Source organism: Misgurnus anguillicaudatus, chromosome 3 (genome assembly GCF_027580225.2).
Source record: "Misgurnus anguillicaudatus chromosome 3, ASM2758022v2, whole genome shotgun sequence".
NCBI classification, from domain to species: Eukaryota; Metazoa; Chordata; class Actinopteri; order Cypriniformes; family Cobitidae; genus Misgurnus; species Misgurnus anguillicaudatus.
Window position 1 is genome coordinate 21101147 of NC_073339.2, and position 27476 is coordinate 21128622.

The window sequence follows — 27476 nt, forward strand, 5'->3', positions numbered from 1 at the left end:
GCCACACAAACGGCTTGGAATTTTCATTGTACGTGAGAGCTATAATGTAAACAGACCAAAAAGCCGACCTAAAACGCCTGTTTTGCACACACTGTAAATTAGCTCAGCTCATTATGCATGTAAATCATAAACCAACCGATCATGAGGTCAGCAGCTGTAACGCCACGCAAGCCTATTTTCTCTACGTGCACTGCACCAAGTGATTTATATGTTTCTAGACCATTCAATATTTAAAACTCTAGCAAGGTCCTAGCAGCAGTAAAGTAATGGCATGATGACCTTGCCAAAAAAAAACACCCCTGGACTGGTTTGTGGTGATCATTACTATAGCACGTTTCCCAAAATGCCAACTAAGTAACAAGTTTTGTTGTTAAATGAACCACACACCGAAATACAGCATAACAGTACAGCATTACAAGAGCTTAAATAAGGTGACAGGCATGGGTTGACACTTACGTTTTGTGGCATTGATGAGGTTCTTGCCATCTTTATATAGTTCCTTGATAAATCTGCCGGTTTTGTCCAGCTCGGCTTCATGAGCTTTGATTTTCTCCCTGAAAGCAGGGCTGTCCAGGTAACACTCACTAAACTCCAACGGGTGTAAACCCATTTTTACTGGACTCAGCTAGTTTACGTACTAGCTACTGTCTAAATCCCGTTAGAAAGTCACAAGCGAATGAAAAAAAATTGAGATAAAAAACAAAACCGTTAAAAAATGAAGAGAATGTTAAGGTTAAAAGGCTTCACTAGCGCGTCCTCGTATATTTCTCGGTGTGACCAAACACGACAGGACTTCTCTTGGGAATGAAACTTCCCAAGTCACAACCCTATCAAAAGTAAACTTGGATCTGGGTGTGCTGTGTGTGTCTAAGTCCTCTCGCACGATAAAATAAAACAGATATACGCCGCAACTACGTGTATTTAACTTAAAGTAATAACGTCCAGTGACTCCAGTCAAGCTTTCTGTCCCGTGAATGACAGTCGAGCGCGAGCCTCCTCCCGCCGCGTGCAGGACTCTAGGGGCTTTTTCATGCCATCACGTCATCACGCTCGCTTTCTGGAAAATCGGGACAGTTCTGGGAATATCAAGCCACAGACGGTGATTTTATAGACGTTTGCACATGTCCATGCCCAAAAAAGTATTTTTGCATTGTAATAAAATATTTGTTTCTCAACTAAAGCTGTTAGTATAAGTCTAATGGACTGGTCTGAGCCAGTAAACTAAATCCCATGCGGAACACTTGAACTGTAGTTCTTGTTTCCACCCGCCGGACTGTATTGAACGGACCTTCGGTGTACAGTGCAGCGGCTGAGCGGCATTATCACTGCATGCATTCCTGAGTGACACAATATCAATTAACAGCGATATATAGAAATATAAATTATGTTTAAAATACACTGCTTAGCTACAGCCAGAGGTTGGAGTTGCACGTAATTTTATAAATATTTGCAAACGGGATCGCAACTGGCAAATTTGAAACAGGTAATTGCAGACGTGTAACATTAAATAACTTGATACATTTGTCCCTCATCATATTACAACTGAACACCCAGAAACTTGTTATATTTTGATGTAAAACATCTTCATTTGGTAATTCAATTTGTCCTTTGTGAATTGATGTTTTATGTCGTTTCCTCGTCTGCTACTAGTTCTCATGCCCATCATCCTACTGTAAATGCTCCTGCTTCTGGAGTTTTATCAGTGGCTAAATTTTGTATCATTTGTTCATCTATCTGTGTTTCAACAGAGCAGTCTGTAATATATGAAAGTGATGAATTATGTATTCACAGGAAAGATGCCCAACGCCACCACAAGACCAAAAAGAACGAGGCGTCATAGGCGAGCACAGAGAGAAGATGCTGCGAGAAATGAGTTGGTGTCCAGATCACTCGAAAGTGCACAACAGTGTCTTTTCAGTCAGGACTATGGCACAGCTTTTGTTCACTATCTCCTGGCTTTAAGCGTCGCCCCAGCCCTGAAAGACTTTGCAAAAGTAAATTCGGTTCAGCTTTTTATCACTACTATGTCTTTGTGTCAGTAAGACCTGTCTGGTTTCAACAACAGTGCGTGGTTTCAGAAGGCTTTGAAAAGTTATGTTCAAGCTGCAGTAAATGTATATATTTCTACCCACAGGAGTCTTTCAGATTTACACTGTTTAAATGGGCAGATGAGCTGGACTCTCTGGGACGCATTAAGGAACTTTTTGATTGCTATGAACAAGCCATGGAATTGTTTCCGGTCGATGAGGTGATAGTGAACAGCATGGGAGAGCATCTCTTTAGGTATTTTGTCAGACCTTGTTGTTAGTTTAGTCATGAGTCCTGTCAAACTTTAATTTAGTAAATAATTTTTCTATTTTTTCCAGAATGGGATTTCGGGATGAGGCTGCTGGCCATTTTTACAAAGCCCTCAAGCTCAGACCAGATTTTCCAGAGGCAAAGGAGAACTTTTACCGTGTTGCTAACTGGTTGGTGGAACGCTGGCACTTCTTAATGCTTAACGACCATAGCCGAAACCACAAGTATCAACTGGCTATTCAGAAAGCTGTGGAGGGAGGATGCAACACCGTTCTGGATATTGGAACTGGCACTGGCATCCTCGGGTGAGATTTCTCAAAAGCATATTATGTAACGGTACTTAACAAGCATCTGCTACTGCTGATATTATACAGAAGCAAGTGTGTTTTGACACTGTTTGGTTGGCATGCTAGAATGTGCGCAAAGATGGCAGGCGCTGCTGAAGTCTATGCCTGTGAGCTGTCAAAGACAATGTATGAGCTGGCATGTGAGGTGGTTTCAGCCAATGGGATGGCAGATAGCATCAAGATCATTCACATGAAGTCTCTGGACATGGAAATACCCAAAAACATTACAAAAAGGTAAAACATTTGCAACTTCACTTAAATAAGTATATAACTTTTTTTATTCTTTGAAAAATTATTGTCTGTCTGATAAAGAGGGATACGATTTATATTATTTTATAATGGCATGTATTGTGTCTGTGTTATGCCACTCTTGTTAGGGTGTCACTGGTTGTAACAGAGACTGTAGATGCAGGGTTGTTCGGTGAGGGCATCATTGAGAGTCTGATCCATGCATGGAAGCACCTACTGTTACCTCCACCTGTAAGTCACGTGTCTATGCTCTTCTGACTGTTCTAATCACCAATCACACCTTAAGGTCAGATGATGGTGCAATTTAATGTTATCTTTTTATACAAGTTAATTTATATCCCATCTGATCTGATCTTTATTTAACCATGAACGTCGACTTGGATTTCAACCTGAAATTTTAAGTTCCCTTATAAGCAAATGGCTTTTAAACAAACTAGTTCAATACTTTCCCATTCCAAGTACAGATCATTTTCTTTCTAAATCCTTGCTTTGAATATGGCGAATTTTTTTCAAACTTTGAGTAGGCGATTTTGAATTGAGCCAATAGGTCCACCTAGTGGCTACCAGAGGTATATTTAAAAATCAACATGGATCAAACAATACATTTTTTATTAAAACTTTTCAACAGAACCCTCAAGAACCCCTTCCCAGTCCTTCGCAAACAGGCCGGGTAATACCTGCTGGTGCAACTGTGTTTGGAGTGGCTGTGCAGTGTCATGAAATCCGCAGAAACCAAAGGTGAGAGACCAAAGCTGTTTGTACATAAGTGACATGTTATAAACAACAGTGTTGTGCAGAGACCTTGGGAGCAGCAGGTGCTCAAGATTTTCGGATCCGTTCTTTCTTCATCCATTTACGAAAAGGCACTTTGGGCATCAAAAGGGGACATTGGGGCTCAAGCAACCTTCTAACCCTCCCTTTCTCTGCACATGCCTGATAATTACTAATGTTTTTTTTTTTTACTGTATACTTTTAATTGTTCAACAAGCAGGACAGATTCATACGGAAGTTGAGAGAGGACATGCACTATTATTATTTTTGCTTGCTTGTTTTCTCGTGATCACGACTTAATTTCTTGTTATCTCGAGATAACAAAAGTTGTTTTCTCGTGATCTCGAGATAACAAAAATTGTTTTCTCATGATCACGACTTAATTTTGTCATGATCTCGAGTTATCCTGACATGATAATCCAATGTCATAATGTAATTTCCTGTCCATAATATTTAGTGTATTTTGAAGTGGACTGCTAATGCATACGTTGGAGTCTTCGCTGTTACCACATGTGTAGCTAATGTGTAGCCGATAGACTTAATAAATAAAAAGTTGGAAGGTTCATGTTCGTGAATTTAGGGACCATGGCTAAAGTAATACTGTACACTTTTCTATCTTCAATAGTGTTCAACAGTTTATTTAAATAAATATCAAAAATCTAAAAAGTGTGCTTTATAGCTGACAACCACATAAACATGGTGGTTTTGTGACTGTTTGTTGACTTCCAGTCATTTCATTTAAATGTTGTTAAAAGTAGAAACGAGTATATTATTGAGTAACTTAAAGACGCTCCCGAAATTCACCACTGTAAAATTGTAAATATTGACAAATCTTTTTCAGCTTGAGCGAATCTCTGATCCAAGTCAAATCTAACTTGTTTATTCATGTTAATTGACCAAAATATGCTTTTGCTGTTTACAAACAAAACAACACATTCTATCGAGTACACGTAAGCTTTAATCACATCTCAAGAATACAACTTTTGTTATGTTGAGGTCACGAGAAAACAAGCAAGCAAAAATAATAACAGTGCATGTCCTCTCTCGGCTTCCATAGATTCATTCACTGAGTTGTATAGTCAACGTTATACTGCATCCCAATTTGCCTACTTATTCAAAGCACTAAATGTAAGTACTGTTTTTGTTATAGGATAGTATATGCATTTGAGTGCATAGCAAAATAGTATGCAAGTACTGAGACATACACTGTAAAAATGTTTTGCTGCCTTAAATTTTTTTGTTGAATCAATTCCAAGTCATTTCAACTTACTATTATTTATCTTGACTAAAGATGAGTTGTTATAACTACAGATGAGTTGTTGTAACACAAAATATAGTTGAAAAAAGTCAACTTCATTTTATAAGTTGTAGCAACTCATCTCTTGTCAAGAAATAATAGGAAGTTAACATGACTTGTAAATCTGAGGTGACTCAACAAAAAAGATCTTTACAGTGTACCAACGGATAACGGAAATGACTTTTGTTTTCTGCCTACACATTTTGATCATTATACATAGTTCTCCTTAAATTAGAGCTGTTCCTTATTTATTACTCCTTGTGTAATTAATACTACGGTATATAGTTCAGTTTATTAATTCAATGTTGTGTCACTTATCTCCTTCCTCTCGCAGTGAGAGATGACCAGTATTGTTCATTTAAAGAGGACATAGGTCAGCACTTCGAATGTTCACAGGAATATGATACGATAAAAGCATTTTTTACTACTATTTAGGACGGATAGTATGAAAAATGGGTTGTTGGCCAGGGTCAGTTTCCTCTGAATATACAAATGTGTTTTTAGAATGCATTTTTTTATATACGAGTACGATTAAGTCTATGTTGACAATATTTAATTATTTGTATTTATGTATGTAAATAGTACACAGTCATACCTAAATTGAAAACTATTGTTTTACTATTTACTTGCTTAACAAAATCTGACAACTGTTAGAAAATTCATGGTTAGTGTCTAACATTTCTAATGCAGTTTCAAAAGATTTTAAGGTTACAATTTTGTTTAATTTATATTGTAGAACAACCCAAAAGTCTTAAAGGGGACATATCATGACACTTTCCATGTGAAAGTGCTATAATTGGGCATCCAGTGCTGCTTTCAATTTAGAAAATGTAAAAAAGATCAACCCAGTAACTTAGTCTTGGTAAACCATTCTCTGCAAGCCTGTGAAAAAATAAGTCATTAAAACCTGCCTTCCCTTATGATGTCAAAAGGGGATAATAAAGCCCCTTAATCTGCACTATTCAACGACGGCGCTGCCATTTAGTGCAGAGATCAGCTCATATGCATTTAAAAGAACACACCCAAAAACGGCACATTTTTGCAATTTTAACATAACATAATAACATAACATAATAAATTATCTATATGGTATTTTGAGCTAAAGTTTCACATACATACTCTGGGGACACCAAAGATTTATTTTACATTTAAAAAGTCTTGTGAAATGTCCCCTTTAAATAACTAACCACAGACTTTATTTTACAAATAGATCAAAAACCTATCAGAACTTCCTGGGGGAACTTGGCTTGAAAAGCAAATTCTTTACAAAAATTCACAGATGTGCACATAGTAATATGCAAATCGCAATATTTTGCAATAGCTGAATAATTTGAATACCTCCAAAAGTTATGTATAATCAAAATTTTGATAAATGAGTGCTTGACTTGTATGCTCTGACATGTGTAAAATGATCAACGATCAGAAAGAATGTGAGACATGTATGTTTGTTATATAATCTTCAGTTTTTAAACATATTTAAATTATTTTTACAAACATAATGCATTTTTGTACTTCAAATCATTTAGCAAGTTTGGCATTTCTCTTCAATACCGTGCAGCCCTACTTAAGGCACAAAAGAAATGTGACGACCTAACTATTCAATCAGCTGAGATTTTCTCCCTTTTGCAGACTTTGTGTGTCTTCATTGGGAGGTTTGGACCTGTCGGCAGTAGGACAGATCTACAGTCCTGTTAGCTGTTCGGGTGATGCCGAGGACAGCACAGAGCCCTACACTACTGAAAGACTGAGCCGTATGCGAGGAGGATACATTCAGCTCACACAGCCTTTCACAGCTCTGGACATAAACTTCAATAATGTGCAGGTATAAACGCTCAGTTTTTTTGTGAGTTTAACTGACACTGCACAACACTTTAACAGAATGTAAAATACCTCGTTACACACTTGCCAACTTTGTTACATAAAAATCACCTAGGGATCACATACTGTGCAACTGCCAAGTTAGCCTTTTTGTCATTGCCATTTCTTTATGGGTTATACGACCCCATACCCTCAATTTCTAAGCGTATGACCTCAGTTTTCTTTGACAACACAATCAGCAGCATAATTGCAATAATCAAGCATATTATGTGTTACAGGAGCTGGAGGGTCTCTGCTCCAGAGAGGTGACACAGCTGAGACTGTATGTGACTCAGGAGGGAGTTCTTGATGCTCTGGCTGTATGGTTTCAGCTGCACCTGGATCAGGACAACCACCTGTCCACTGGCCCACAGGAAGACACATGCTGGGAACAGGCCATTTATCCAGTACAGACTCAATTTAGTAAGAGCTGCTAGGAACATTTTAGATTTATTGATAACTATTTATTTAGAATATATTGTGTATCTATATTGGTGGACATTGTAAAGACTATCCAACACTTACAGTTAGGGATTAGCAGATACACCAACAACAGATTTTGCTTTTATGTCTTATTGACTTGAATTGTTCATGTTGTCCCTCAGACACACTAAAACGTGGCGATGAACTGCTGGTGGAAGTTTCCTGTAAGGATGCTTATCTGAGACTGTGCTGCATTGCTATAGAAAGAGATGGACATACGTTCCATCTGGACAATGGAAATAAAGGACCTCCAAAGATCCTAAACCCAAACCCTGAAGCGGAGCTGTGCAGTGCTCTGGCTGGCCTTCAAACTCACCCAGAAAGACCACCTCCCACTTTTACACTGGAGTGCTCAGAGATTGCCCTCCTCAACAACGTAACATATCATAGCTGCTTCGAAAGGGCCATGAGCAAACTTTTAGCTTCTCTAAAGTCAACGATGAGGTCACAGGAGTCAGTTGTCAATCCTTCCTCTGATCAAATCTATGTGCTTGATGTCTCTGAGGGCTTCTCTGTGCTTTCCTTAATAGCAGCCAAGTCGGGCTTGGGATCAGATGAAGATAAGCAAATGAGCACTGGGTTTGTTCAAGCGTACAGCTCAGTTGAGAAGGAACATCATCAGACTATGTTGAGACTGCTGGCGAAAGATAACGGTGTGCCTGAAAGCACGCTAGAGTTCTGGCTGAGCCATATGGAGGACGATTCTGCTGTTATTCAGCGGCCAGCCACTGAGAAACTCTGGAGTGCTATAATACTGGACTGTATAGAGACCTGTGGCCTCATTAGACAGAAGATGTTGGAGAAAGCAGTGATAGCGAGGTAAGATCTTTAATCTAGTTAGGGCCAAGGTCTTGTGCTAAGTTATTATATTTCTTGGTTTTTTTCTGATTTTGTACATCACTTTCTGGGTGTGGCGGACCATTAAAAATTGTGATTTCGAATTCACAGAGTTCATCAGACTTGAACTTTGGTACGCAGCGAGATATCTTTCTTTGCACGAGGTTGGGTTTTCTGTTTAATGAGGCGTACACACCAAACGCGAGACATCTAGCTCTAGATTACTCGCGGGATTTCACTTTGTGTCATGCCATTTTGCTAGAGTCGAATATTTTCAACTTGCGTGAAGACGTGTTTGAGGTAAATAGCGCATGTTTTCGTGCAATCGTGCTGCCCACTTCACATCATTCGCATCGCCCAGTGGAACGAAAAGTGTTGTGACCTCACCTTTAAGACCAGGATACACTGCACGATTTTTGGCTGTCCCAGACGAATGATTGCCATCATGAAACAATCGTCGCGATTTCTGTGATTATGACTCTTTATCAGTGGTCTTATGTCATACAGAGGTTCAAAGAGGGGCGTTTTCCCAGTCTTGCGTCTAAAGATAGCCTACGATAGTTTTCTGACAGTGCCAGAAATTCAGCATGATCAACGCACAGTGTGTTTGCTGCTATGACCTGCGTGCCGGTATTTGTTTACCATGAGCGCATGCTGGTGACAATGCCGTCTAAGAGTCTGTGTCATCACCATACAGTCAATGTCGCACAGTGTAATAAGCTAATGATCTTACAGGAGTGCAAAAATCCTGCAGTCTATTTTGGGCTTTACACTCCTTTTTCCTTGGCAGGCTCTTATTAGGCCTTCAACCATTAATTATTAATGTCCCATTTTTCTGCTTTAAAATTGTATAAAAAACAGCATATACTATAATTTAAAAGTATCAAAAAGTGCTTACATGCAGATTATTCTTAAACAGGCATATTTTATATTGTCCTGTCAGTGAATACATTCTATATTCTGTAAATATATAAAAGTGTACAAAACATATACGAAAATATACCATATTTGCTGCTCTTAACTGTTTGCATGTAAACACAACAAATTTGACAACCAAATCAATTATTCAGTAGTATTTAATAACTAATTTAGTATTAGTTATTAAAGGGGCCATGGCATGAAAATCTGACTTTTTCCATGTTAAAGTGCTATGATTGGTTCCCCAGTGCTTCTTATCAACCCAGAAAATGTGAAAAAGATCAACCCAGTAACTTAGTTTTGGTAAACCATTCTCTACAAGCACATGAAAAAATAGGTTGTTGAAATTTGGCTCTCCTTATGATGTTATAAGGAGATCTTATTATAATAATACCACCCCTTAATCTGCACTATCCAACCACAGCACTGCCATTTAGTACAGAGAGAAAGAGAGAAAAAAATAATTGACAGCACAATTAAGTTTGAATTGCATCAAACTACCATCATTGTGATCAGTGTTTGCACTTCATTAGCTCATTTGCATTTTAAAGGACACACCCAAAACGGCACATTTTTGCTCACAAAAGTGTCAATTTCAACATGCTATAATAAATTATCTATATGGTATTTTGAGCTAAAACTTCATATTTGTAATGGGGACACCCAAGATTTATTTTACATCTTAAAAATAATTGTGACATGGCCCCTTTAATAATAACTAATGTCTAGTTATTTGTTTATCATTAATACATTTGCTCATCATGTTGATACAAATGTAATATGCATCATTGGCACAATAACATTTACCATGAAGTACTGGTGCTATGACTAAACATATCTGCTTAATCTTACAAAGTTGCAGCTATGTTTGTATTAACCAATTTGTGTTTCATTTCAGGTGTTTACTGGAGGAGGGTGGACAGATTTTTCCAGAGCGTATTTTGATCCATGGTATGCTTGTCGAATCAAACACGCTGCTTCAGGAGAGTGCTGTTCAGGGAACGGAGCCAACTCTTGGGTTCAATATTGCACCATTCATCAATCAATTCACTGTATGTACTTCAACCATACTGTTGGTTTCAACTTTTTTACACTCTTGGTGTTCAAGGGCTATATTTGTTTTTAAAATATTCACTGGTTTCATGACATTGAGTGTTATGTACTTTCTTGCCCCATGTTTAAATCGAAAGGCTGCACTGCTATAGCGAGTGGCTTGTTAGTTTTATATGTAATATGCTTTTCACCACAAAGGATATGCTTGTTTTACCAACTACACAAACATGTTTTGTTTGAACTACAAGATCAATGGGCAAAATCCAGGCCAAATGCCAGAATGAATGTGTAAATGGCCGTACTGACCTGAGTCTTTGTTACGTAATACCAGATATTTATAAAGTATTTAATCTTTAAAGGAAAACACCACTGTTTTCAACATTTTATTGTTCTTTCCTCAACTTAGACTTATTAATACATACCTGTATTTTTTCAGTGCATGCACTTAATCTTTGAACAGCGTGTCGTGAATTTTAGCATTTAGCCTAGCCCCATTCATTCCTTAGGATCCAAACAGGGATGAATTTAGAAGCCACCAAACACTTCCATGTTTTCCCTATTTAAAGACTGTTACATGAGTAGTTACACGAGCATGTATGGTGGCACAAAATTAAATGTGCCAATTTTTTAAGCGGATAAAAACGAGAACTATATTGTATGGCGGAAGAGCACTTTAGTTTGCAGCAAATCAGCACGTTTTATTTTGTGCCACCATACTTACTCGTGTAACTACTCATGTAAGAGTCTTTAAATAGGGAAAACATGGAAGTGTTTGGTGGCTTCTAAATACCTGTTTGGATCCTAAGGCATGAATGGGGCTAGGCTAAATGCAAAAAAATTCATGATGCGCTGTACAAAGTTTAAGTGCACGCATTGAAAAAAGATAGGGATGTATTAATTTGTCTAAGTTGAGGTAAAAACGTTGTAAAATTTTCCTTTAAGGAACATCCGCTTGTTAAGTCATGACGTAAGGAATACTATTTCCAGGTCCAAGCCTCCACTCATTTCAATAAATGTTATATAAATAGCCGTTTATGAGCACTATTTATTTATGTTACACATTTAAGCAAAAAATGATAAACTCAACAGTGTACACTGCAGTCTCCAGGCTCACAGAATCACAAACAGCAATATATTAATAATTCGTAAAAAATCAATTTCCATGAGACCATGTCTGGTTATCTCAGATTTTGTTATGGAGATAACAATTAGGATTGGGTGTTTTAGGTAGTTTTGTATTGATACAAGTGTATATTAGCCTGATTTTCTTGTTTTTTCCTATGCCATTTGAGATCAGTTGGACCCTGAAGCGGTGCATTACGTCAGACTTAACAAGTGGATAGGTTTATGTCAAAGATTAATGGAATCTGTTAAAACTCTGGGTTTGCATGCAGTTATACTCAACAAAGTTTCAAGCTAACTCAAATAGGATAGACAAAGCTGTTCTCATAATCAACACTGAAACTTAATTACATTTTGAGACCAAATATTACATCATTCTATGCTTTTACAGTATGTAGTGTGAAAATTCTCTAAAAAGTACCAGTGTAATTTTGTTTTTTTCCTTAGGTTCCTGTTCACATGTTTTTGGATCTATCCACCCTTGAATGTACACATCTAAGTGAACCAGTTGAACTCTTCACTCTGGACCTCATGAACAGCACAGCCAATTATACCAACAGAAAAGTTAAAGTGAGTCAAAACCTTTTTGAATAAAATTTGTGTTCAAACATTTCTCGAGAATCATTCATAACCTTGGAAACTAGGCTCTCCTGATTTTGCCAAGTGGTTGATGTCCTCAGGGCAACATTATGTTGACCCTGGAACAACATTTCAATCAACCAATCAGATTTCAGAAATAAGATTATAGTTTGTTTTAAATTTAAGCTTACAACCAAGATTAGCTGTTTCTAGACCATTGTTTTTTACTTATCATGTCCCTCTGATTTTAGGGTTTGGTTATGGTTAGGGTTGGGGTTTGGGGTAGGTTTAGGTTTTATTTAGAAAAATGTTGTCCTTGGGTCAACACAATATGTTGCCCTGAGGACATCAACCACTTGGCAAAATCAGTTTGAGCTTGGAAACTACATGACATACTTCCTAAAAATAGACAATTCTGTCATTTATTACCTGTGTGTGGTATAAACCCTGTATTTCTCACTTCTGTGAAACATAAAAGGACAAATAGTAAAAAATGTACTCTTTATAAATAAGTACATGAGGATTGAGCTGTCAAGTTAAAAAAAACAAAATCATAAAAAAAATCTTATATATAAAGACAAGCAATTGCTTTACAGTATAGTTTATGTGAGTCCATAATTACAGTGTTTGCAAAAATATTCATACCCAATGAACTTTTACACCACATTTTATACCAAATTTTGAGCAAAAAGCCAAGATAATTCCAATTTTGTTAAGGACTTTTGATAGCGACCCTTAAAACATACACAGACATACAGCTGTTTGTCCTAGGGCGATACTTCAGGGTTTTGTAAGTTGCAAAAGAGCACAACCTGGTGTATAATAGCGGTATTATGGATTGACTATAGTTTTACTAACTCCACAAAAAAACTCTATTCTTTGTCAGGTTCAGGTCAGCACGGCAGGCAAAGTGACTGCCATTCCCTTCTGGTATCAGATTCATCTGGACTCTGAGCTGAGTGTCAGCACCTTTAGTGAGGACTCTCACTGGAAGCAGGCTGCGGTGGTCCTCCAGCAGCCCCTGGAGGTGAGCAGAGGAGATTGGGTCCATCTCAGCATCCAGCTCCAGAAGAGCAGTATCTCCATTACAGCTGCTAAAGAGGAGGGGCCTGGAGCTAATGATGTCAGCAGAGAGGAGGGAATGGTTGCTTCTCCATGATAGAGGCGGGGCATGTAATAATGACTCATGAGGGGAGGATTCTGTACACCTTAATATACAGTAATACAGAAATGTAAAAATTGCTGCTAATGGGCAATTATTTAATTGCTGTATGCTACAAAGTTAATATTTTTTAAAAACAAAACACATTTTACAATAAAAAAATTGCAACTGGAAATTGTGTGACTTCATGAACATTTAAGACAATTCATTAGAAATATTTCAATACGCATTTGTGTTTGAACTTTAATGATTTGTAACAAACATTGATAAGGCAATGCAACAGTTGTTGAAACAATTGCAGAAGATGCATCTCACTGAATAGAAGAGAGATTTGCATGACCAAGTGTCATGGCTGTATACCTTTGTTTTTATACATCATGTGCAGCTAATATTCTACACAAACTATGGAAGTAAAACAATGACATACGGTATTGAACAGCCTGTTGAATTGCACTACTTGAAAAAAATATGCATTGTATTAATCGTGCTTGCATTTTAATGCATTGTAATTTTAGGACTTGCATTTTTAAGGGCTGAAATTCAACATTCAAACACATTTTCTGTAGTATAAATTCAATAGTTCATATTCAGATTTCACCTTCAATATATTCTGTCTTTTTAATAATACAATGTAAAATATTCAGCAGGCAATTTTCTTTCCATTTCATTTCATGTCCACAAATTCAGTGGTTCAGATCAGAATCAGATTTCAACATTTCACATCCGGGAACTGCAGGAAAAGCAGTAGAGTACCGAGCATAATCTCCATCTGCTGTTAGTCAGCCTCACCTGCAGGTGGTGCAAGTGCGTGTTGACAAAGAGCAGAGTTATGATTTTCTGTTGCACGGTTTCACGCGATTACGTGTCTGATGGGAACTTTACACCTGGTCTCATTTTGTTTAATGGTCTGATTAGTTGCTAAACTGAACTATGGAACAAATTCCTCATTGAAAATAACAAATGTTTTGGTTACCTAAAGACGAGGTAAGATGGCGATCATGGATTACTGCTATTTAAAGGGAGGTTTGGCAGCCGATCTGTGGTTAAGATTGTGTACATTATATAGTACACATTTTACACAGTAATGTTAGCCAAGTGTAGTTTTTGATACGCTTTAGCTATAATTTATTTATTATGATTAAGACAAAACATTCCCTACTGAAAAATCCAGCTAAGACCAGCATAAGCTGGTTTAAGGTGGCAGTAGCTGGTTTAAGCTGGTCCCAACCTGGCAAAGCTGGTCATGCTGGTGGGTCATCTGGTCTTCTAGTCCAGCTTAAAAAGTGACCAAAACACAGCTAGACCAGCTTGCTACACCAGCTAAGACCAGCTTGCTACACCAGCTAAAACCAGCTCACCAGCTTATGCTAGATTTTTCAGTAGGGTATTTGTTACACAAATGTCCAGCAATTTTTCTTTACCCCTTTGTACACGTAAGATGCTTTATCCACTGCAAAGGCAATGAATTCAGAAAACTTTGACATCAGAGCCACTGAAACCGTGCAACAGAAAATCATAACTCCGTCTTCGTCACCACCTGCTGGTGAGGCCGACTAACAGCAGATGAGATTATGCTCGGTACTCTACTGCTTTTCCTGCAGTTCCCGGATGTGAAATCTTGAAATCTGAACCTCTGAATATTTGGTCACGAAATTAAATGGACAGAAAATTGCTGACTGATTATTTTAAGTTGTATTTTTAAACAGATTTCATTTTGGAAGTGAAATCTGAATTGTGAATATGGACTATTGAATTTTTAATATGGAAAATGTGCTTGAAATGTTTTAAGTGAAATATTCACATCTTTAATATAAAACCATGTTGAATTTCAGCCCTTAAAAATGCAAGTCCTAAAACTACAACACATTAACCCTTGTGCCTTGTTCCAATTCACTACCCTTTCGTGTTCTTAGCAGCCAAAAATGGCCACTAAATTAAATGGCTATAAAAAATGTATCAGATATGCATAAATCTGTTAATCAACCTCAGTACTTATCAAAACTACCAAATGTTTCCAAAAATGTCATGATTTTAACTCTTTAATTGCCAAGCAGATTTTTTTCACACAGCACGCACGCACACACACACACAATATTGTGATGAAATTTACCTGAGAAATTTTTGGAGAACATCATTTTGACATTTGACAATCTACCATATCAGCCAAATAAAAATTGCTCTTTGGGTCCTTTGCTGTCAGTCGTTTCGTGGATGGGTCTCTTTGGGCGCGTGCTTGAAACTCCACCATGGCTTACATTACAGTTTTTCTCAATTGCTAAAACACTAAACCCTGTCTGAACCAAATGCTCAGTTGCCTGAACCCACTGATTGAATCAATTACTCTTTTGGCAAAACCATAAGCACTTTTCACCATGCTTAGACACAATTGCCAACACATTTTCATTGTGATGCACTCGTGCTACAAAATGGTGAGCACAGGTGACAAAAGTCAAACACAATTACAGCACAAGTGTCACCACTTGAACACAACAACTCAAAATGTATCACACTTGTGGCTAATGATGTAAGGAAACATATACAGTAAAGCCAGTTCAGAGAGGACTGGTTTGTAAGGCCCTACAATGGATAGAAATCTGAGATAAAGAGTTTGTGTGAGAGGAGGTCGACGTGGTCAGCAAAGACAAAGATCAGTATCTGATGAAATCAGAGCTACTGTGATTGATCATGTTCTGAACAAGATTTCTGTCTTTTTGTACAAGTGCTAAATGCACAGTTTTTTTGTTTTTTTTGTTTTGCAACATGCATTTAGCCGCCTTCTTGTTCGTCGGATAAAGAGGCCAATTCGGGGCTGGAATTCCCTATGGCACACTGGACAGGTCAGGGAAGATGTTGAGCTTTGAGGTGCAGTCATGTATACTTTCTTGGTAGATTTGCGCTGCTGCCTCTTCAAGATAGCACAGGAGCTTCTCCTACTCTCATAGAGAACTGCACCGTCCTGGACTTTTCATCTCCAGGCAGGTCGATCCTGTGCTAGGGATTCCCAGCTTTTCAGGTCTAGTCCAAAGCTCTTCATGGAAGCTTTAAGGGTGTCCTTGCAGCGCTTTTTGGGGCCACCTTGTGCTCGCTTGCCATTTTTCAGCTTGCCAAAGAAGACTTAAAGGGCATTCTGGTGACCTGGCCAGTCCATCTAAGCTGTTCCTTCGCAAGCATGGTGTAAATGCTGGGGATATTTGCCTTGCTGAGGACTTCCGTGTCAGGGATTCTGTCTTGCCACTTGATCCTCAGCAGTTTCCTCAGACAGCTCAGGTGGAAATTGTTCAGTTTTTTGGCATGACGCTGGTAGACATTTATTTCTCCAGCTTCATGTCCTGACCATTGTGTTTTCTATTTTTCTAGGTAGCGTTTAGTGACTGTTCTGTAGTGTTTTTAATTTTGATTGACTCAGGGCACAATTTGACAACATAGTTCAGTTCTGAGCACAGATTGAACTGTTTTGAGGTGAAAGTTTGGTTTTGCAAGAAGAGTCTGAGGTTTTGTGAATGTAGCTTGAAAACTGGGTTTTGTGTTCACAGTTTAGAGAAAATGAAAGCAGCTTTCAAGAAATGTGTCTTAGCAATCGAGAAAAACTGTAAAATCGCTACTATATAATTTATAATTTACCATATACATATTTCTCTGGATTTCGACAAGCATTTCCGTCTCCCATTCTGTTAACTATAACATTTGCCATATAATCTACAGTAGGCTATATCCAGGTTAATTTAAACCTCCCGCCGACTGCGCACGCCGACCAAACTGGTTCGAGAACCTCTAGTGGTCCGTGTGGAAATTGCAGGGGGTTCAAAAACAAATCATAGAATTGTAAAAAAATAATTTTAACATAAAAAATCTAAATCAAACACTTACTAACAAATATATTTTACTTGTTTAATCTGCATGTCATGTGAATATACACAACACTACAAAATGGACAATGGACAGATGCGTTTTATGTACCAATAAAAGATAATTACCAGATGATAATTCAATAACAGCTAATAAAAATATCAACATTGTAAAATGCCATTCATAAAAACTTTAAAACATACAAAAAATAAGCGTCTTTAAAGTTAAACACCTAAATGCTATTGTCAAATATTAAGTCTCTTATTTACAGTTTTTTCCAATTGCTAACACACTAAAATGACATAAACAGCACAACTATTTAAACTGACACACAGAGAGCAACACCTCTTCTCAAGTCTCCAAAAGTCTAAACACATTTCCTGCTTTACACACATTTTGCAATTCACAATGGCACTTTTTAAATGCACTGAACACGGTTCTCTGCACAAGACACAACAATCTGACATAAAGTCACATGTTTGCCTTTTCAAAACACTACCATTCAAAATGACACTACACGAGCTAAATGGCCAATATATGTGCCACCTGCCCAAACACCTGAATGGTTAATTGTTAACACTTCAATCAGGATGTAAGCACTCGAAAAGACCACAGGAACGTCATTGGCCACAGAGCCATTATAGATGTTCCTGGCTAACGTGGTGGGAACATCACAATGTGTGCTGCCATCTCCAATATGGATGGTGTCCTCCACCGTCATGCCAACCTTGATACAACACAGCCCATATTCTCACATTTCTAGAAAGACTCCACAACATTCTCATACCATCAGAGTGTATGAATGATGTAGACCAAAGAAACCGGTATGTTGTAGTATGGCACAACGTGAGCTTTCATCGTGTAGCTCCAGTCCAAAACTGGTTTGCTGACTACCAAACATATATTGTGCAATACCTCCCACCATACTTGCCATTTTTGAACCCTATAGAAGAGTTATATGGAAGGTATGTGACCACCAGCCCTTTGTGCGCATGCCTCTTTTGCAGGCTATGGAAGAGACATATGATGAGATTGATGTTGGTGCAATTTAGGGATGGATAACGCGCTCGAGTCGAGGTGCTTCTTCCCTCGATGTCTGGCAAGGGAATATATTGCCTGTGATGTGGACGAGGCGTTATAACTTGTTTGGTGAAAAATAAAAAAAATTCAACAGCATGTGTGTGTATCTGCAAATATTTTTGTGCATGTGAACAATCTAATACATATTTTAGTATTATATGGCAAAGCATACTAAAGAAAAGTGCACTTTTCATTATGCCCAACTGTGTGTAGTTGGTTAGACAAAAATCTGGTAATATGAATGAAGTGTGTTCCAATTTGTGTCAAAGTTTGATTTTGATAATGTATGTAGTTTAGGTTGGAGTGCTTCATTTTGCAGGATATATGTGGTATTTTGCTATTTGGGTGTGTGGTTTTGTAAATTGTGTTAAGTTTTTTGATAAAACCAGACTAGTTTGCAAAATTGTGTGTTAGCAATTGGAAAAAAAACTGTAATAGAGCGCTATTCACCTTATTCCGCCACGCCCCTTTTTAATTCTTCGCTCTTCCGCATTTTGTCAACCGACTTCCGCTGCTAATATGGCACAGTGCATTCGGTGGTTAGTTTGGTGGTTAGAAGATTGTTTGTAGTTCACTATAACTTTAGCGAAATGACAAATATCGCTACTACTGTAAATGTTTTATATTAGGAGCACGGTTAAAACTTCATACGACGCTCGGATAGTCTTATATTGTCCCATCAATCGTCTCGTGGTTAGACGATATGAAGCGGCCGCGGCAAGTAACCTGGCATATTTAATTACCTCGTCCTGTCAGGAGTTGATGGAGCAGCATTGAAAATTATTAAAAGTATGTCTACCAACATTTACTCAGTGATTTCGTCTTTTTTAAAGCAAATGTGCACCTTAGCCAGTCCAATAACCATTTCGTTTTTATGTGGTACCATGATAGAATTCATTTGCAAACTTGCCAACACTTATTCCTTCAAATCAGGAAACTTAAATCCTTTTAAGTGGAATCTAAAAAGCTCACATATGGTTTAAGAAATTACTTACAGATAATATCTGATCACACTGTAAAGGTTTATATAACTGCATGGCAGGTTACATCTGATCACACTGTAAAGGTTTATATAACTGCATGGCAGGTAACAGCTGATCACATAGTAAAGGTTTAATATAACTGCACAACATCTGATCACATTGTAAAGGTTTAATATAATTGCACAACATCTGATCACATAGTAAAGGTTTAATATAACTGCACAACATCTGATCACATTGTAAAGGTTTAATATAATTGCACAACATCTGATCACATTGTAAAGGTTTAATATAAATGCACAACATCTGATCACACTATAAAGGTTTAATATAAATGCACAACATCTGATCACACTGTAAATGTTTAATATCACTGCATGACATCTGATCACATATGAAGGTTTAATGTAACTTTACAACAGGTAAAGCAAGACCACCCTGCAATAAATTAAGACACAGCTTTATCGGAGTCATCAGGAGCTGATCCAAAGTGTATATCTGGAAGCTGTTGGTGTATGTACTGGTAAAGTGCTTAGCGACTTTGTAATGGATGCAATATCAACCCTGTGTAAAGCTGACACAAAGATGGTTGTTTCTCAGTAGAGATATGTACATTTGTGCCAGCTCAACACATTGAAGCAGTTTCTCGGACAGGGTTTACAGGACTAGGATTTAATTATATTAGGACATTTTAGTTTTTACAAACAAACCCTACAAAAAAACAAGACTGGTGCGCATCTTGTGACAAAACAATGGCACTCATATATGTTGAGGTATGTCAGTAAAAGGTGTTTTTAAATTATTGTAGCTCAAATATGCATTTTAGCTTGGGACCAGGATAAGCCCTGTCCGGGAAACCGCACCATTGTTTTCCCATATCAGATGTAGGTTGCTTCAGGTTGAGTTGTGATGTTTAAGTGTAGTTGTGGTCAGAGACGGATGGATCCTCCCATTGTGTTTCTGCATCACAGTTTAGGAACATGTTGATTGTATCATCCTCCCAGTTGTCCACTGCATCACTACACATCAATGCATCTGTGAAAACAATATAACCATAAACATTTTTATGTTGGTATTTAAAATAAACTTGCATCATGAGAATTAATATATAAATGGCACCCATACTTAAACAGAACAGTGTGTAAGAGAGAGATGCATTAAATAGAGACAGTAACATTATACACACGACCTTTAACTTCAGTGTTAAATAATACGTTGTTTAATAGGTCATTATCAATATCTGAATGAGAAATGAACTGACATTCTAGCATCTGAAATCTCAGTAACTTGTAGGAATCACGTGGGCTACTGTAAGAATGCAATGTACTATAATATCTCGTTGTACTATCGTAAATATAAAAATATAGGTGGACAATTAAAACCATTCAAATAGTTGCATTTTATAAACTAACGTTACTGATCTTAAGTGTATTTGTAGAACGGACTTCACAAATCTAACTTTAGGCGAACGAGCACAAAGTTAGCTAAGATAGCTTACCTGAAACTGGCCACCTTTTCAACACCCGGCGTGGTTTAAAGTTACCGGAACATCGTAGTCGAACCATTACTTGGGATAAGGGTGTTCCTCAGTTGGCTTAAAATTGGTTAGAAAGAAACATAAAGGCGCTCGAGTGAGCTTTTTAAGCTTAACGCGTCGCCTTCAGTCACTGCCTCAGCTGCTCATGTCTATGCGGCCGGAAGAACGTTGACAAAATGAGCGAAATGGCGCCGCCCTTGTTGTCGTGAAAAATAAGGTGAATACAGACACCGTCTCAATCCATCTGTCTCAGACTACTGGATTCAAGTCCCGCCCCCTCCGCTATGACAGCTATTAAAATCTCAGAGTGTTTTTCAAGTAAATAATTTATGTCAATGGCTGTAAATAATTTAGGTCAATGGCTGACAAAGATACAATCTGCGAGGGTCTTGAGATTAATTCTCAGATAAATATATAGTGTATATCTATTCAAAGAAACAAAACAGTATACAGTTGAAAATATAAGGGATTTCACCGTCTCTTACGTGACACGATGACATAATTGATCGAATGTAAAACGTCACATAGAACGTTCGGTCTCTCAGGGAACCGAGGTTACTGTAGTAACCGATATGTTTACACTCTGTTGGCTTATTTTATGGTAAGGAGAAAAACAGTCAGGTGGCTCAACCGCTCCGCCAAAGATCCACTGATTCCGATGATCCACTTCGTGTTTTACCGACCGCTCCGCAGCATCTCTCCCACAATCTGGAGTGGAGGCGACAGTTCTCGAAGTTCGTTGCATTAACAGGTAACTTTAGGTTCATTACATTACTGTAGTTGTCGATCCGCTGAATTAGTAATTTGGTAGTTTGTTTTTGTAATGATTTGCCCTCGGTCTTTTAAAAGTGAAAACAAATTAGCAAGCAAATAACAATTAAAATCCTCACTTAGAATTACAAAGGCAAAGCTTAATCAAATTGTACCCGATCATATCCCTACTGAAAAATCCAGCTAAAACCAGCATAAGCTGGTAGCTGGTTTTAACTGGTTTAAGGTGGCAGTAGCTGGTTTAAGCTGGTCCTGCCTGACAAAACTGGTCAATCTGGAGGGTCAGCTGCCTGGTCTTCCAGCTAGGCCAGCTTAAAAGTGACCAAAACACAGCTTGCAAAACCAGCTTAAACCAAGCTGGGAGAACAGGTAAAATAAGCTCAGCTTATGCTGGTTTTAGCTGAATTTTTCAGTAGGGATCTAATGTAAATAACACCAAATTTGCTGTTGTTGGCACAGTTTGTAAGCACAAAAACAAACAAACAAACAAGCCAACAATGCCTTTGCAATTAAACGTCGTAGGAGACAGAGGGTTAAGGAAGGCTGCTAAAGGCAATTCAACATTGCAACTGGATTCAAATCTCCATCAAGCCAGCTGGTAAGTCGTATAATAGAATAGTTAGCAGTCTGTCAAACTTTAATTCTTTAATTAATTAACCTCCTAAGACCCGGTGTATGCACATAACATGGACATCACATTTTTTGTTGTTTGCAGCATAATACTTAATTTTGTGTAACTGGAACCTGTTGTACACAAACGTGGACAATTACACTGCTTCATGTTGAAAGAAAAATATTTGGTTATTATATTTATTGGTTCTTCCTAACCCCAAATAGCTGGAAGAAATCTAAAATGCAAGCCAACCCAAAGCTCGGGTATTAGGAGGTTAATAACATTTTAATCACTTTTGCTAATCATCTATAACACACTACAAACAAATTTTATTAAAAACATATTAATAGTACCACCCCCCTCTGCATAATGTTAGCCCTTTTTTGGTTTGGGCCACTGTCCCTCAAACTGTCTGTGCACGGCCCTCAGTAAAGCTTGTAAAGGTGCCAAAGAATGCATTAAAATAATTTTATAATTTCATGTTTTCCTTTCTCGTTAGAGTGTAAAAAGCTGTCTGTGTATATAGAAGACCTGTACATTTACAAATATTAAGTTTCAAACCCAAAAAGACGTTTGACGTCATACTGCAAGGAACATTTGCATAGCACCGCCATAATGTATACACAAATAAAGAAGGTGTAGTATTGTTGCTGCTGCCATGTCGTGGAGACGCTGTGGTTTTCCTTCCAAAGGGCAAACTACTTTGTTTGGCTTTTCAATAGAGGAAACAATAAGAAATCGGTTACGTTTTATTTACAACACTGTTCCAAAACAATAAATCTTAAATGTTTGATTGTGTGCTGTGCATTTTACTTAGGACTGTTTCCTGAACATGGGAGAGTACAGGATGACTGGATGTGCACAAAGGCTTCGCATAAAAAGTGGAGCAATTCCAACTTTGCAAGTACTCTGGATCTTCTGATTCACAGTCTGTAAGTACCCTATTTCATATTTTAAAAAATTCCCAATGACGATTCAAACGAGAGTTTTGGGCAGTGTAGAGTAGCACTTGTTGGTTGTCATATCTACGATCACAAATGCAGACATGGCTTTATGTTTTAATATCCTTACCTTACGGATCATTTATGCTCTGCTCTAGTTGCTCTGGTTAATCGATCAGCTTGGTCATCTGCATTTTCTGAATCAGATTAGGGCTCGTACTGATAAAGTAGTAAAGACAATATTATCTCCTTTCACCAGCGTTGCCATGTCCGGTTGCCAGGTCTCTTCCAAACATGGTAAGGCACGTCACATTTCCGTTTGCACACTTGAGGTATTCGGCCAATCGTAACGCACCGGATAGCTGGCCAATCTCGTCACACATCGCTTTCTCAGAACGATGAGCTTTGTACAAATCGTCGCTTTTCAAAAAGGCGGGGCATAGAGGAATAACAATAATGTTACGGTATGTGGAATATAATATGTTTTTGAACCATAAACCACGCAAACACATTGCATTACACCAAATACACAATTCACGAGTTCGCATTAACATGTAATCGATAGGGAATGAGATAAAGCATTTTTGGCGTGCTGTTCGAGGAGAGGGCTCAGAGCTCAGAATTTTAGCCCGAACCCAGAGTACTCCCCTCTCTTTAACTGGGGTTGCCAGCGGGCGTTAAATAAATGCTGCAAATCATGGTATAAGATTAATGTCAACTTTGCCAGGTCTACCTAGCAGGTTTTTTATTTTACGGGCTGGTTCGAAAAAAGAAAAAAAATGCTTAAATGAAGATTAAGAGATTACCTGGTGCGGCATGTTTTATACAGCTCGGGATCTGCAGAGGCAGATTGGGATAATAACATATTTACCGGGATCCTGGGACAGAATTAAGCCATGATTAATGTCAGACATCATTTAAATGGTGAAATCAGCGTCATAGATAGCTCCACCATCGACTAGAAAGAACAAATCAACTGGCAGGTGACAAATATTAGATTTTGAAATAAATATTTTTTTATATATTTGGCAATATATAAAAGTTTTTGAGGAATTATACATTTTTTGGAGATTGGAAATGGATGTTCCTGAGTGTTAAGTTGTGTTTTTTTAGTACGGACCTGCAAAACGTAACTGTAACATAAGGTGACCAGATTTTTAAAATGAAAACCGGGGACATTTCCTAGTTAAATGGTCAAAATATCATTAAAATCTCGTTTGTTGTTATCTATGAATTAAAAATGGGGACAAAATGTTTTTTGAAAGTTTTCTTCTTTTTATTGTTGTGGGTTCACAGCAAAAAATGACTTACTTCTTACTTAATAGTATTTTTGTCTTATTTTCAGTACAAATATCTAAAAAATCTTAAATCAAGATGCATTTTCTTGATAAGCAAAATCCTCTAAGAAAAATCTAGCTTTAGAAAAAATACATTTAAGTGAATTTGTGCTTAAAACATGCAAAAAAAATATTTTTCTTGAATTAAGTAGTGGTAGTTTTTTTTTTTTTTGCTTGTTTTAATCACAAATTGATATTTTGGTCTAAAAATTAGACTTATATTCTTAGGGCATTTTGCCTGAAAATACATCTTGACTTAAGAATTTTTTCATATTTGTACTGAAAACAAGAGAAATATACTAATAAGAAAGTCATTTTTTGCAGTGTTTCTAATTCAATTAATTGAACAATTTCTGTATCCTAAAAATCTATTTTTTCCACAAGAGACATACCCCATCAAAATGACTTCTAATGTACTACTTCAGCTGATTTCATAAACGTGAAGAACGAAAGGAATAATGCAAAATGTAAACATATTTAGCATAAATATTTAGCATAAATAGCATATTTAGCATAAATATGCTCCGTAACATACTGTGATCAGTTCACTTCATTGGTAGTTAGTACCTTAAGCCCCATAACTTTAACTGTTTTCATAGCTTATGATAACTTGATTGATGATAATGATGCTTTCTCATGTGTTTCGTAGTAAATTCTTCTTCATCGTTAAGTCAGTGCGCAAGTAATAAGTAGCTCGCGGCCCCCTCTGCTGGTGAAAATAATCATTACATGATTGCTACGGTCTGGTACTACAAACTCCATGTTGAGCGGGTTCTTCAGTGTATTTGCTGGTTGTTTTGGACATGTTGTAAAGTGGGAACATTTCCGGGGACAGCTACAGTCGGGGACAGAACACCAAAAAACGGGACTGTCCCCGGAAAACGGAGATGTCTGGTCACCTTACTGTAACATCAATATTAGAACTTCCACCTACATGCTAACATATAGCATTAGCTAGCACTAACTCAGCAGTTTTAGCTTTGTTTTTAGCATTGTAACAACATTGTAATTCATTTAATTTTAAAACACATTTTAGACAGACTTGAAGAAGTTATGTCTACACGTTTGACACTGACTTGACGGAGTCGTGCCGACACGTTTGGCACTTGACTCGACCGAGTCGCGTCGGCAACGTTGGGACAAACTCGACAGAGTCGTGCCGACACGTTTGGCACTTGACTCGACCGAGTCGCGTCTGCAACGTTGGGACGTACTCAACGGAGTCGTGCCGACACGTTTGGCACTTGACTCGACGGAGTCGCGTTGGCAACGTTGGGACGGACTCGAAGGAGTCGTGCCGACACGTCTGGCACTTGACTCGACGGAGTCGCGTCGGCAACGTTGGGACGGACACGACGGAGTCGTGCAAACATGTTGGGATGGACTCGAGGGAGTCGTGCCGACACGTTTGGCACTTGACTAGACCGAGTCGCGTCGGCAACGTTGGGACAGACTCGACGGAGTCGTGCCGACACGTTTGGCACTTGACTCGACGGAGTCTCGTCGGCAACGTTGGGACGGACTCGAAGGAGTCGTGCCGACATGTTTGGCACTTGACTCGACGGAGTCACGTCGGCAACGTTGGGACGGACTCGAAGGAGTCGTGCCGACACGTTTGGCACTTGACTCGACGGAGTGGAGTCGGCAACGTTGGGACGGACTCGACGGAGTCGTGCAAACACGTTGGGATGGACTCGATGTAGTCGTGCCGACACGTTTGGCACGTAACTCGACCGAGTTGGGTCGGCAACGTTGGGACGGACTCGATGGAGTCGTGCCGACACGTTTGGCACTTGACTCGACGGAGTCGCTTCGGCAATGTTGGGACGGACTCGACGGAGTCGTGCCGACACGTTTGGCACTTGACTCGACGGAGTCGCGTCGGCAACGTTGGGACGGACTCGACGGAGTCGTGCCGACACGTTTGGCACTTGACTCGACGGAGTCGCGTCGGCAACGTTGGGACGGACTCGACGGAGTCGTGCAAACACGTTGGGATGGACTCGACGGAGTCGTGCCGACACGTTTGGCACTTGACTCGACGGAGTCGTGTCGGCAACGTTGGGACGGACTCGACGGAGTCGTGCCGACACGTTTGGCACTTGACTCGACCGAGTCGCGTCGGCAACGTTGGGACGGAATCGACGGAGTCGTGCCAACACGTTTGGCACTTGACTCGACGGAGTCGCGTCGGCAACGTTGGGACGGACTCGAAGGAGTCGTGCCGACACGTTTGGTACTTGACTCGACCGAGTCGCGTCGGCAACGTTGGGACAGACTCGACGGAGTCGTGCAAACACGTTAGGATGGACTCGATGGAGTCGTGCCGACACGTTTAGCACTTGACTCGACCGAGTCGCAAAGGCAACGTTGAGACGGACTCGACGAAGTCGTGCCGACACGTTTGGCACTTGACTCGACGGAGTGGCGTCGGCAACGTTGGGACGGACTCGACGGAGTCGTGCAAACACGTTGGGATGGACTCGACGGAGTCGTGCCGACACGTTTGGCACTTGACTCGACGGAGTCGCGCCGGCAACGTTGGGACGGACTCGACGGAGTCGTGCAAACACGTTGGGATGGACTCGACGGAGTCGTGCCGACACGTTTGGCACTTGACTCGACGGAGTCGCGTCGGCAACGTTGGGACGGACTCGACGGAGTCGTGCCGACACGTTTGGCACTTGACTCGACCGAATCGCGTCGGCAACGTTGGGACGGACTCGACGGAGTCGTGCCGACACGTTTGGCACTTGACTCGACGGAGTCGCGTTGGCAACGTTGGGACGGACTCGACGGAGTCGTGCCGACACGTTTGGCACTTGACTCGACGGAGTCGCGTCGGCAACGTTGGGACGGACTCAACGGAGTCGTGCCGACACGTTTGGCACTTGACTCGACCGATTCGCGTCGGCAATGTTGGGACGGACTCGACGGAGTCGTGCCGACACGTTTGGCACTTGACGCCACCGAGTCGCGTCGGCAACGTTGGGACGGAATCGACGGAGTCGTGCCGACACGTTTGGCACTTGACTCGACGGAGTCGCGTCGGCAACGTTGGGACGGACTCGAAGGAGTCGTGCCGACACGTTTGGTACTTGACTCGACCGAGTCGCGTTGGCAACGTTGGGACAGACTCGACGGAGTCGTGCAAACACGTTAGGATGGACTCGATGGAGTCGTGCCGACACGTTTGGCACTTGACTCGACGGAGTCGCGTCGGCAACGTTGGGACGGACTCGACGGAGTCGTGCCGACACGTTTGGCACTTGACTCGACGGAGTCGCGTCGGCAACGTTGGGACGGACTCAACGGAGTCGTGCCGACACGTTTGGCACTTGACTCGACCGAATCGCGTCGGCAACGTTGGGACGGACTCGACGGAGTCGTGCCGA

At 39.5% G+C, this 27476-nt stretch overlaps 2 protein-coding genes and 2 long non-coding RNA genes across 5 annotated transcripts in view; 2 read left to right on the forward strand and 2 right to left on the reverse strand.

Annotated features, from left to right (window-relative positions):
- arhgap10 (Rho GTPase activating protein 10) overlaps positions 1-1081 on the reverse strand; it is a 100672-nt gene extending 99591 nt beyond the window's left edge. The window contains exon 1 of one of the 2 annotated variants that reach the window (XM_055205109.2): positions 457-1081. In XM_055205109.2, coding sequence (XP_055061084.2) covers positions 457-610 — 154 coding nt within the window. In that variant the 5' untranslated portion in view covers positions 611-1081. The remainder of the gene's footprint in view (positions 1-456) is intronic. The other variant, XM_055205108.2, reaches the window with a different exon arrangement.
- A 167-nt stretch (positions 1082-1248) lies between these two features.
- On the forward strand, positions 1249-13333 carry prmt9 (protein arginine methyltransferase 9). Its single transcript, XM_055205106.2, has 13 exons — positions 1249-1483; positions 1792-1994; positions 2135-2283; positions 2367-2603; positions 2712-2879; positions 3023-3125; positions 3523-3632; positions 6592-6784; positions 7059-7242; positions 7425-8121; positions 9956-10109; positions 11680-11802; positions 12698-13333. The coding sequence occupies exons 2-13, from the start codon at positions 1797-1799 to the stop codon at positions 12968-12970; spliced, it is 2589 nt and encodes an 862-aa protein (XP_055061081.2). The 5' UTR covers positions 1249-1483; positions 1792-1796; the 3' UTR covers positions 12971-13333.
- Positions 13334-19114: 5781 nt separating this feature from the next.
- LOC141361502 (uncharacterized) lies at positions 19115-20642 on the reverse strand. The gene is made up of 2 exons (XR_012367610.1): positions 20381-20642; positions 19115-19917 (listed from the first exon to the last, which is right to left on the reverse strand). It is a non-coding gene; the product is annotated as an uncharacterized lncRNA (long non-coding RNA).
- A 393-nt stretch (positions 20643-21035) lies between these two features.
- LOC129444435 (uncharacterized) overlaps positions 21036-27476 on the forward strand; it is a 28346-nt gene continuing 21905 nt past the window's right edge. The window contains exons 1-2 of the long non-coding RNA XR_012367621.1: positions 21036-21170; positions 22621-22735. This is a non-coding gene — a long non-coding RNA (uncharacterized lncRNA). The remainder of the gene's footprint in view (positions 21171-22620; positions 22736-27476) is intronic.

Excerpts from the sequence above, each read along its gene's own strand:
- prmt9 (XM_055205106.2), top strand. The coding sequence starts at position 1,797 with ATGCCCAACGCCACCACAAGACCAAAAAGAACGAGGCGTCATAGGCGA. Across the intron at positions 3,126-3,522 it reads ACCTACTGTTACCTCCACCT|AACCCTCAAGAACCCCTTCC; the intron begins GTAAGTCACGTG and ends ACTTTTCAACAG. Across the intron at positions 10,110-11,679 it reads CATTCATCAATCAATTCACT|GTTCCTGTTCACATGTTTTT; the intron begins GTATGTACTTCA and ends TTTTTTCCTTAG.